Raw genomic sequence first — 12,439 nt, 5'->3', positions numbered from 1 at the left:
GACATAATTTCACTCTGATAGACATTTCACTTCTGAATATTAGTTTCCTTTTTTATAGTTGCTGTGCTTCGAAAGAATATTGCATTGCCTGATGTTGGGATGACAGAGCATTGGAATGAGTTGCTCAGAGAGCTTGTGGGGATACTCAAAAGCCACCTGGACACAGTCAGGGGCTGCTGGCTCTAAGAGATCCTGCTTGAGCAGGGAGGTTGGACAAACTGACCTCAACAAGCTAATGGATGGCTAAAATTAAATGCTTCATAGAAAGATTTTATTACTGTTTTGTAATGAATTTTCACTTCAAGTGAAGTGAAATACACAATTACTTGTGTAATACACAATTACTTGTGAATACACAATTACTTGTGTAACCAGTTTTGTTTTCTTTTCCTCTTATCTAGTGCTGATTTAAAGCTCTTGGAAGAAGCCACAATCTCTGTCTGCAAGTCTTTAGGTGAGATGTTCTACCATCTTTTTTCCATGTACTTTACCAGAAAAATTGGGAAACAGCATCCCTGTGCACATTCATGCCTTTATCATTCTATTTGTATATGTTGCCCTACTAAAATTAAAGCAGTGTAAAGAGTGTGTTTTTGTGTACCCCAAACCTTTACTTCCGTTGTTAATTCTTTTACAGAACTTGATATGACTGCAAGGTTTAAAACAAATATTTCCATCTCTGCTATGTCTTCTTCCCTTTGCCCTTTAAGCTGATCAGTAAGGGGAAGGAATTAGAAGATGAGAGGAAGGGGTGATATAAATGTGATCATGGTGTTGCGAGAAAGTGGAAGGTAGTTGTGAAGACCTGTCCAGTTTTCTGATGGGAGGCAGTTGTGCTGCAGACAGGTATGGGAAAGGAACAGTTTGAGTATGAGTATCCCATGTTTGGGATATTTTAAATCTAGGATTAATGGTATTTAGAGAACAATTTTAAACTAGTAAACCATGTACTAGAGAATCTTAAAAGAAGAATGCCTGTACAGAAAACCAAGACATACTGTGCTTTATTTAGAAATATTTGAGACATTGCTTTTGATTTTTTTTTTTCTAAATGTTATTTGAACTAGACACAACTATATGTGTCAGTTTATGCTTACTTTGTAATTTTAACATTTTTTTTTTCCTCACCTAGTTGAGAAGAATCCTCGAACAGGAAACCTTGGATCATTGATTAAAGTCTTTCTTTCTAGAACCAAAGAGTTAAAAATTTCAGCAGAATGCCAGAAGTAAGTTCTCAGAAAAAAGCTGTGTGTGCCATTTAATTTTTTAGATGTTCCTTTTGTTGCTAGCTCTTGAATTTTTCTACACGGCTAATTAACACGTTCACAGACCAAACCTTAGAATTCTCTTAAACTGCTGTTTGAAACAGAACAAGTGTCTAGTACTTCTCTAAACACAGAAATTAAGTGTAATAGGTAAGTAGATTACTGGGCAAAAATCCATACTTGTATGTTAGATGAACACATTTTTATATGAATGGTGTAAGATGTGGGTACTACTGCCTTAGAGATCTTTAAAAATTATCTGAACTTTTAAGCTGAACTTAAGGTATGAGCCAGTATTCTATCTTGGAAATATTTTAAATATCTATATCTATGAATATGTAAATATCAAAATACTGCTTTCAAGTTACGTCATGCAGCTGCTGTTGATTTTGTTTGCTCCTTTCAGCAGTAGGAGAGAACTCCCAATAGGTCACTTGTGCAGCACTGTGGACTTTTTTTTGGAGGAGGCTTTATGTAGTTGTTCTCTCACACCCACGGATAAATGTCCCATTTTCATCAGATCTGGGGCTGGAATTACTCCTTGCTCCCATGACTCCCATCAAGTTTTTTGCTTGCATCTAAAGTAAGAAGTTACTTGTGCCCAGATAGCTGTTGCTGTTTTAATCCTAAAATACCTTGAAAGTACAGCTTTTGGCAATAATTGACTCTGTGCTGCTGCATGGGATCCCCAGCAGGGCTTACTGGGGCTCAAAAAATTTTTATGCAGCTGTATTTCCCTTTCATTCAGAGAGCTTGGAAAATATTTGTGTGTATTGCATAAGAAAATTGTGCTGTATGGTGCTCATGAAGTCCATAAATGCCTCCTGTCACCTGAAAGCTGTTCACCTGGGAAAAGGGCTAAGGTTCAGGGAGCCAGGAAACTTTCAGGTCTGAACCTGCTGGAAGTTTTCAAATGTCTGTGTGCTTTGAGTCCATAGTGTCTAGAGACCTCTAGAAATTTGCTGAACTGTTTGGTGAGTTTCTCAAAGAGTTCTGTCTACTGTGGTGTTTTTAATGGCACAAATGTAGTTAGGGATAAGGTTGTATTTTCTGAACTACTTTTGAATACATTCCCATTGTATTTTCTCTAACATCAACTGCAGACTCCCTGCTTAAACACTTTTCCTTGCTTCAGCTGTAGAACTTTGTCTACTTGGACATTTATTTTCTTGTGGCTTTTGATGCATGTTTGCTGGTGGAGTGTTACTGATTCTTGTTTGTTCTTTTCTAGCCACCTCTTTATCTGGCAGGCTCACAATGCACTGTTCATTATTTGCTGTTTGCTGAAAGTATTCATCAGTCGAATGTCAGAAGAGGAGCTGCAACTTCATTTTACTTATGAAGAGAAAGCAGGACCAAGCTCATATGGTGGGTACACACAAGTGCAAGTGAAACATCATCCCATGAGAAAGTTAAATGTCCTGATGTTTGTAGATGTGGCACGTAGGGACATGGTTTAGTGCTGGACTAGTGAGTTACATTAATGGTTGTACTTGATCTTAAGGGTCTTTTCCCTCAGGTGCTTTAGGTCTAAATACCTTTATGATTCTATGTTTTTTAGACTCAGAATCCCAAACTTTGCTTTAAAACCAGAAATTAAGTGCTAGAGAGTTCGATTTAGCTTAATCTGGCTTTTTTTGAACAGTTGTTGAGATGTGGTGCTGTAGATCAGCCTGAACTTTAGTGATTTTCAAACAGTTTGAAAAGTGATAATGGTCCTCTTCAGAGGAATTGAGGTGAAGGTGGCAATGAATGAACATTGGAACATTGATATTGCAATTTAATGCATCTTTTCACATATTTTTTATAAACAAACAGCAGCCACAGAGTGGAATTAGTGCTATTTTTAGAGATCTAGTGAAGGAAAGTAACAGTCCTATGGTTGGAATTGACCCCTTGAAGAGAGCACCTGCTAAAATTTAGTTTGGGGACAATAGCTTATACAGAATTTAGGCAGAATTACTAAGATGGGCTGATATCCAGGAAACGGCGTGTGTATTATGCAAGATGGAAGGTGGCAGAAGAGATGCTCAAGGAAGAAGCTGTTGTCTTTGAACAAGAATAATAGAAATGCATTCAAAATCAGTGGCACTGTCTGCCACAAATCTTGGTGTAGCCCTGTATCAAGATGCTCTCATGAAGTGCGTGATGGATAATGCTGCCATGGGAGCCTTGATTTCTTTTGCTTTGTGGTAAATCATGGAATCATTTTGGCTGGAAAAGCCTGCTAAGATCATCAAGTCAACCCAGCAACTGCCAAGTCCAAGTCAAAGTACTGTTCAGTGTTTAATTGCATGTTGCATGAAGCCCAAAAAGTCTCAGAATGCTGGAGCAGAGTGAGTGGATGGTGTGAGAGCAACCAAGAGTGTCTGACTGTGGATTTCCTGCAAGGAGGACACGTGTTGAGAGCACCGAGTTGCTGCTTGCTCATCCAGCAGTGAAAACTGTTCATTAAAATCTGTTTAACTCCTTGGCTCCTGCCAGTGCTCTGGGGAAATCAGAACTGTGGTGCCAAAGGATTAAGTGCTACATGTTGAAATGGTTTAATGTATTTAAACTGTGATGAGTGATCTCTAGGAGGGAAGTCAGCTCACTGATGCGCTGGAAAGGAGTATCTGCTTGTGTATAAGCTATCTCTGCAGACTGCCTGTGGGTTTATTCCTGGATTAAAGAAATGGCTCACCTCTTGCTTCAGTGTGCAGCATGCCACAGTGGAATGGGTGGAAAAGCTGAGAGTTTTGTCAGCTGGAACCTCTGTGATCTTTATTCCTTGCACTGGGAGTTCCTTGCAGTGTGGTATGGAAAGTGATTCTTGTCACCAGGGTAGACCCATGCTTATACCATGTCTAGTAGCACTTGACTGTAATTCACAGTGACATTTATTAGCAATAATTCTGTGCATATTGATGGCAAATGTACTTAGCAATTACCTCTGAGCAGATTGTTCATGGGATGTTGTTGATTAGGAAAGTAATTGTGTGTGGTCTGCTGGTGAGGCAGGAAATGAGCTGCTCCTTGGCTCCTCTTTGGGTTTCCAATTGGAGATGATTCCTGTGAACTTCCTCAGGGTGCTGAGGTTCATAACATGCTGAAGTTACATAGCCATTGGGTTTGAGTCCTAAAAATCTTACTTTTAAATATCTACAGAAGGTGGTAATAAGGCTTAGCCTCAGCTATAGGAAGATGAAGTATCATGAAGGAATTGTAATGAACTGTTGTTGTGCTAGGGCCTGTTAAAAGTAAGCAGAAGAAAATGAAGTGGTTTGTTGTTTGTATTTTTATAATTAAGTGTTGCTTTCTTGAATTTTTGATGTCTACTTTTTGGAAAATAGAATATTCCTGTTATTGTTATATATTTTTATTATAAAATTATTAATCTATTATTAGAATATTATTGTTCCTATATTGCTCCTAATTTTACATACATTTATTTGCACTTTTATAGAGATTTTACTGTCTTTGGTGAACAGGCTTTTTAAAAATTAAGTTCTTAGTCATCCATACTATTTTTTCATTTACCAGAGCTTGGCATTATTTATAATTCTTCAATTGTGAGGATAAAACAAAGCCTTATGAAAGACATTGTTATATGAACTGTTTGATGTAAATAAAATATCCAAATTAAAAGAAGTTTTAATACCATGTCTGAATTTTGAAATCTCTGTATTTCCTTACTGCCTGGTCAGTAGTCATTGTAAAGAACAGTGCGATCACCCAACAACACAAACAACCTTTCTATGGTCCATTTTCATATGCTTTGTTCAGTCTCTTAGCCTTCTGAGAAAAGGTTATTGTTCCTTTCAGGATCATCTCACAAATCCTTTGGAAATCACTCTGCGATGGTGTTTGTTTCTCTATGAACATCATATTTTTATCCTTCTGACTGGACAATATCTTCTGGTGCCATGCTCTCTGATTTAAGTACAGAACCTGGGAGCTCATAGCACATAACTGCAGTGTCAGCACGTCAGGATGCTCACGCTGCAGTCAGCACCTGCTCTGGGATATTTGGTGTGTCAGAGAGAAGTGTATAATTATAATCTGTGAGAGTTCTGTGTATCCCTGTCACTGACTGCTCAGAAATATAGACTATATATGACATAGTCACGATTGTTCAGGTAGCAAGTTTCATATTTGCCTTATCTCAGATTTTGCAGTTCATATGCTTTCACTTTTTCTGAATGTCCAGTTCATACTTTTTCCTGCTGCACTGTGCTTGAGGCTCAGAAGAAAGCTGTGCAACCTTGCTTTGTGTCATAAAATGGGATTTTTTTGAAGTCTGAGTCCATGGGTGTACTTTAGCCTAACAAATAAATTGCCCTGAGTTGAGTTGCTGCTAATAGTGCTATTATTGATTTCCTTCAAAAGAAGGCCTACCATTAACAGAAATGTGTTCTTTTTGAGGAGTTTCAGATGGTGCAGCCTTTGCCTCTTCATCTGTAACTGGAATTTGCTTATAATTTTGGAGAATATTTCAGAATTTTGATTGCAGGAAAATCCACAGAGAGACTAAACCCATATACTTTAAGATTCAACTTAAAATGTCCTGATATCAATAAATCCCAAACTGGAGTCAGCATCTCTTCAGCTGAAGTTGGAGTTAGTCTCACTAACACAAATCATTCATCTTTCCAATGTCTGTATCCTGTAATTTCTGCAGTCCTTAACTGTAGTGACTCAAAGGTGCAAGAGAGCACATGCTGAGTATTTTAGTTTAAATCAGGCTATTGATTCGTTTAACCTGTTCCCTGAACTGTAGTAGGAAGCTTTATTCATTATCTATAGAGGAATTTTTAAACACAAGGCTACTAAGGGCTGTTTGTGACATTAAAGCAAGTACGAGGATATAGAGAAGGGGATAAATAAAAAGACATTTACTGCAAGCCTTAAATGATTTCATGCATGTTCAGCTATCACATAAAGGAAATGAGGGAAGGCAATCAATGTGTGTACTCATTATTATCAGGCAGAAGTTGTAAGTTTTTAAAAGTAATTAGAGCTGAAGACCAAGCCACAAAACCTGTGGAACCTCTAAGTCTGTTTTGCAAGGAATTATTTATTTCATTACTTGTGTCCAGGTTCTGTATGAGCAACAGGGCAGAAAAACAAGTAGCATTTAAGGTGAGGATGTACCTTGTTATGCCTGAATATCTTACTGATCAGATAAGATATTCAGGCATCCACCAGATCAGGTCTTATCAATGTAGTAGTTAGGTTCTTGAGAAGATGGAGCTGAACTGGTTTTAGAATTGGGGCCTCCTGGCATCACTGCTTTCATCTTCGTAAGCCATTTGACCTGTGTAGTGTGTGCTAATCCAGTGTCTAGTTACCCATAATGTGGGTAACTAAAAAAGTAAAAAAAAATGAAAATAATTGCATTATAAAAAAATGTTAACGAAGTATATAAATATATACATGTATATATAAAAATATATATATTTACCAAATCCGAAACAAACAAACCCCACCAAAAAGTCAAAATCTATAAAATTTCTTGCAAAATTAAATAATCCATGTTTGAGGACTTAAATACAGCTGATGAAAAAAATGGTGCTTCAGCATGACTGGACATTTTGAAACCTGTGTAATTGCTGTCACTTCTGCAGTGCAGTTTGGAAGATACACCTATGATTTCTTCTCCCTGCTCTAATTTTATCTGGACAGGTTCACCCTGTACTTACTTTCCCCAAGGTTTTACAGGTCTTTGATCCAAGTATGTGATCTATTAATGTGAATGACTCTTGTGTGTATTGTCTTTATCCTGCTATTGAAAGAGGCATTGTTTATGAAAACACAGAGTGTTCCGTGTTGATGGCTCTCTCTCACGTTATAGATTTGGCTTGCATCCTCTTCATTGTCTTGGCAAGATGAAAATTAAACAAGAATGTGTGTGCCCCAATTGGGAAAAGGATACATTAATTACTGTAGCTGAATGACATTGATTACAGCAATTAAGTTGTTTTTTTGTTTTTTTTAAATAACATCTTTCATTCTATGTGACTGTGCTAACCCAGTGTTTTCTTCCTTTATTTTGAATATTGTCTTGAGAGAAAAGCCTTCTTTCATATTCAAATAACCTTATTCTCTGTTCATATAAGTTGTGCATGCAGTGTGGTGGAAAAATTTATGTTTTAAAAATGCATTCACTTTACTTTTTTAACCTTTTTCTTCTCACTTTCTTCTGTTGGGAGAAAAATTAGGTACCTGTTGGGAACTAGTAGCAGTCTTGCTTTATAAGCATTTTCTAGGTTCAGAAAGCCTTAGGAAAATGTCACATTCAAGTTACTTCAGAATATACTATCTGTGCTCCATTATTGGCTGTGGTTTCTGTCCGAGGTTAAATACTCTGAGCAGTTCTTGGTTTTACTAACAGGAGCTGCATTGTGTTACTCATGGGGGATTCTATATAAAGGAAACCACGTTTCCGTGATAAAAAACTGATTTCCTTTAGAATGTGCAGTTCACTAGGTGACAATTTTTAATGTGTTTTTAATAAACTGATTGTGGAAAGAAATAATTTTGCTTTATAGTGAATATTCCCCCTGGTGTACTTCTTAAAATTGAGTTCTGTATTCAAGAACAAACTTGAGTTAAGCAGAGTAACACCTCTGTAACCTGGCTATAAAGCTGTGTTTATGGCAGGACTTATTTATTTGAAAATACAAAATAAACAGGCATTTGGGTAATTATTATGCTGCAATGTTGTAATGCAGGGGATCAGCCATGCCACTCCTAAGCCATTCAGCGCTATAAAACCCTCCACTTCTTTATGATGTTGTAGGTTTCTCATAATTTTATTTTTGAAAGCAGAAAAATCCTGATGAGCCAATAGATTTGTCTTCTGGTTTTTTTAGTACTATATGATAACTTCAAGTGGTTTAATAAGTTTTGTCCTTAATGAGTCTTGAAAGTCTTTTGTTACAGTTGCTTTTAAAAATTACTCATGTAAAATATGAAGTTTTATTGCTTAGAATAGTTGTAAGTTTTTTAATAATTCTGCATCACTGCATGCATTTTATCCCATTGTATATGACTAGAGAGTGATTTCTGTTTCCTTAAAATGCACAAGCTTGTCATTGAAATGTGTAAAACTTCCTCAATGGATAAATATGTATCCATGAAAACATTGTATCTATGTTACTCTGGAGCAGTAGTGATATGGTCAGGAGCTCCATTCTTTTGACATTCTTTTATGATGTTGCTCAATGAATTGTAGACAAATGACACTGTCTCTGATTATTCTTCTCTTGGATTTAAAAAATAGAGTGGGAAAATATGTGAAGTGCAGGGGATTTTGAAAGGACATTTAACTGTGGACCAGTGAGAAGTCACCAGTGATTAGTTCAGCTGTTAGTAATAACACTGTTTAATATTATCTTCTGTAAGTAGTAAAGGAAGGCTGGTTGTACTAATTATTAGCACGTTCCTACAATACCAACATCTCATTTAATTTATGCAGTTGTTATTAGTTACCTTTTTTATGTAAAAAAGAGAAGACATCACCATTTTCTCTGTTAATAATCTCAAATGCTTTCTATTTCAGGAAAAAAACCTATATCCTTTAACAGCTAGAACTTCTAGTGGTTGTTCCTTAATTAAGATATTGATCATCTGCATTTATATGTTTGAATCTTTGTTTTATTTTGGTATTTGAAAACCCAGAAATCCTTTGCTGTGTTTCTTTTTTAGGAGCAGAGTGTGAAGACCTTATAGAAGAGTTGCTATTTTGCCTCATCCAGCTCATTGTTGAAATTCCCCTCTTGTAAGTAGGCTTTTTTTTTTACTTAGTCTTCTTTTATAAACTGAGCATTTGAGAAACTATGGAACTTGTAGTAATGGGTTTTTAATGTTTAAATAGTTGTATTTGAATGTTCCATGTGATGGAGCAGTACAGATAATGATAAGCTGCTGCCAGTGTCAGCCCTGAATATTCTGTTGGAAGAAGTACATAATGAACGTCTCGCACCCAGTTCAAACCATCAACAGAAGTTATTCCGTTTGTTTCAGGTACCCCTGTCAGCACACAGACAGTAACTGGTGGAAATGGTTGTGCTCATGGTACAGGGGAAGGTACAGTGGAGGTGTCACTTCAGCTCTGGGGTATGCAGTAAGGTGAAAACTAAAGTTCTTCTGCAGTTCTGTGGGGGTTTAAATTGAAAATAAATCATACTGTGCTATTTAATACTGATTTATAAAATTTCAGTGAATTGATGTCTGAAGAAGGGACAAGAGAAATTAATAAGTGAAATGTTTCTGTAGATCTCCAGATTTGTTTACATGGCATTTTTTTCATGCATCTGTTGTATTTGAGAAATGTTGATTCCACATCTTGTTGGGAAATGTGTCATAAAACATACTTCAGTGTTTTATGTAGGAGAGCATGCTTTGTTCTTTGGAAAAAAAAAGTGTTCTTTCACTTTTGTGGAAGTGTTCTGATGAGTTTTGACTATTTTCCCCATGATAAACTTTACTAAAGGTGGAGTGAGCAGTGTCTTTAGTGTTAAATTTCATTGTAGTCTGTGTCTAAAATGTAACGGCCCAGCTGAAGCATGGCAGCTTTGGAGGAGTTTCAGATTGTCTGTTACAGTGTAGTATAGAGCTCTGCTATCTCATGGCTGGGATTGTTCTTTTGGTTGGAAAACTGACAAAGATGCAATGTTTTTTGAGACACTGCTGTCATTAAATGCAGCTCTGTCAGTGTTAACGCGAGGGATTTGTGTAGGTAGAGTGTAATGAATTAGTGGTGTGATTCAAAGTGTCATTCCACAGAGCTTGTCAGGACTTCCTGGAACGCATACACGCTTTGTTTGGAGCAGATTAGAGGAAGCACAAAGGGCTGAGAGGACTGTGATATACGGGCAAGTTCATAAATCCTGCAGGGTTTTATTTTTCTTTCTTGGAAGTACCCGTGTGTAGTCCAGTATCCTTCATAATGCCTTTCCAGCAGGAGAAAATAAGCCAGCATGATAGTTCCTCACCCACTTCCACAACTGAAGCTCTCAGCAGCTCTGTTTCTGTGTGAATCTGGTTGCTGCAAGTGGAAGCAGCTGCTGGAAGCACTTAGATTACAATAAAATCTAATGCTAAAATGTCTTGTTTAAAAGGAAGATTATAAAGCCTGTCCATAATTTAATATTCAGCTATATCAAAAACTTACATTTCATAAGAGATAAAGTGGAAGATTTTTGATTTGTGGTTATTTTTTTTTTTGTGAAATAAGTTTTTTTAGCTAAACTTCTGAAACAACATGTTGCTGATTGCTATTAAATGCTAACACTTACATATGTATTACTGTCTTGTTTATCACTAGAGTATGTTTAACAGTGTGATAATGCCTTAACTAAGAATTTTGTTCCCATACATGGAAAGGGAAATAGGTAGGGGAAAGGACATTCTGGAGATCTTGTATTCTCCAATACACAGTCCAACTATGTAAGGTGTTATGATGTATTACTTTATTATTAACTTTGTTCAAGAGAGTGATCAGGATTGCTTTCATATGAGTGTACTTCTTGCTTCCCTCTCTCTCCCTGATGAGTTATCACTAGAGATTCTTTCCTGTTTTGTTTCAAGGGACTAGTCCATTTTTGTCTTTAGCTAGAATGAATCAAGAGAGCTGCAAGCCTAGTATGTGAATTTGGGGAAGGAATAGATTGAGTGGAATAGATGAAATATTCAAACTTGTAATGATCTCTGTGTCAGAACTCAGGATCACCTGTGAGAGAACAGACAGTTTTGGCAGCTTGCAATGGCACTGTAACAGAATGTCTGTCTGTAAAGATACTATCAAAGATTAATTTTTTTTGGTGACAGACCATTAAAATCTCCATGCTGAGCTAGTCTTCAAAGTATCTTTCAGAACAGCAAAGATTTTGTTAAGAGCATTCAATAGCCTTAACAGAGGATTTTGACAATTAGTGTGTCCCTTGGGTTCTGCCGATGCAGTTTGGTGAAAGGGTGGATACAGCTGGCAGGTGCTGTCTGAATATATTGCTTGCCTGCACCCCAGTTAAAGCTTGTATTTTTCTCCTTCACTGAAACTGTAACATTATTTTTAAAGCGTGGAGGGCCATTTCCATGTTCAGAATGCAGGAACACAGGTACCTGTGCAGCTGTTTTGCACTCCTTCCTTTTGAGCTTGTTCTGAATGTCACTTCAGGTGCTTGGGATACCTGTGTGTGGTATTTTGCAGGCAGGTACATAGTTGTTCCAGACTGGTTGGAGAGCAGCCCTAATGAGAAGGATTTTGGTATATCCTGGTTATACCCCAGAAGTTGTGAGAGGCTGGACATGCCCCAGCCATGTGCACAAGGACCCAGAAACCTTCTGTGCCCTGGGCTGATCCCCCAGCATGGGCAGCAGGGCAGGGGGGATCCTGCCCCTGTGCCCCGGGGCTCAGGTGAGAGCCCACCTGCAGAGCTGCCCCAGCCCTGGCTCCAGCAGCACAAGGAGCTGGAGCTGCTGCAGCCAGTGCAGAGGAGGCCACGGAGCTGCTGCCAGGGCTGGAGCCCCTCTGCTCTGGAGCCAGCCTGGCACAGCTGGGGCTGCTCAGCTGCACAAGAGAAGGCTCCAGGGACACCTCAGAGCCCCTGCCAGGGCCTCCAGGGGCTCCAGCAGAGCTGCCCAGGGACTGGGGACAAGGCCTGCAGGGACAGCAGCCAGGCAATGGCTCCCAGTGCCAGAGGGCAGGCACAGATTTTGGGCTCTTGGCAATTAGGAATTGCTGGCTGGGAGGGTGGGTAGGCCCTGGCCCAGGGTGCCCAGAGCAGCTGTGGCTGCCCCTGGATCCCTGGCAGTGTCCCAGGCCAGGCTGGATGGGGCTTGGAGCAGCCTGGGACAGTGGAAGGTGTCCCTGCCCATGGCAGGGGGCGGACTGGGTGGGCTTTAATGTCCCTTCCAACCCAAACCATTCTGGGATTCTAAATGTAAGAAGTCTGGGCTTGGCAGGGACACTGAATTCATGAAGGCTTCAGTCTTTTCTTGGGTGTGGGCAGATGTCACTCACCTCTGAGCTTGCTCTGGTTATCAGCCTTGGCAGAATAAGCTCGTTTATGTGTACAAAACAACCTACGGTATACTTGGAAATTGCAGGTGGACTGTATTTCTCAAAATTAGTAAGTAAGGTGTGGGATGTGGAAGAAGCTAAATGTCAGATCTCTGTCCCTTATTATGAA

The 12,439-nt window shown here is 38.6% G+C and overlaps 1 protein-coding gene across 11 annotated transcripts in view; it reads left to right on the top strand.

The window, feature by feature from the left end:
- DYM (dymeclin) overlaps nt 1-12,439 on the top strand; it is a 209,547-nt gene that overhangs the window by 20,865 nt on the left and 176,243 nt on the right. For 5 of the 11 annotated variants that reach the window (XM_054652440.2, XM_054652437.2, XM_077171381.1 and 2 more), the window contains 5 exons: nt 402-454; nt 1,133-1,226; nt 2,497-2,633; nt 8,955-9,027; nt 9,273-9,377. In XM_054652440.2, coding sequence (XP_054508415.2) covers nt 402-454; nt 1,133-1,226; nt 2,497-2,633; nt 8,955-9,027; nt 9,273-9,377 — 462 coding nt within the window. The remainder of the gene's footprint in view (nt 1-401; nt 455-1,132; nt 1,227-2,496; nt 2,634-8,954; nt 9,028-9,272; nt 9,378-12,439) is intronic. The other 6 variants (XM_054652442.2, XM_054652441.2, XM_077171383.1 and 3 more) reach the window with 2 other exon arrangements.

The sequence above is a fragment of the Agelaius phoeniceus genome, chromosome Z, assembly GCF_051311805.1.
Source record: "Agelaius phoeniceus isolate bAgePho1 chromosome Z, bAgePho1.hap1, whole genome shotgun sequence".
In the NCBI taxonomy this organism is placed as follows: domain Eukaryota; kingdom Metazoa; phylum Chordata; class Aves; order Passeriformes; family Icteridae; genus Agelaius; species Agelaius phoeniceus.
Note: the sequence above shows the minus strand (reverse complement) of the source record. Positions and strands in the feature narration are given on the sequence as shown.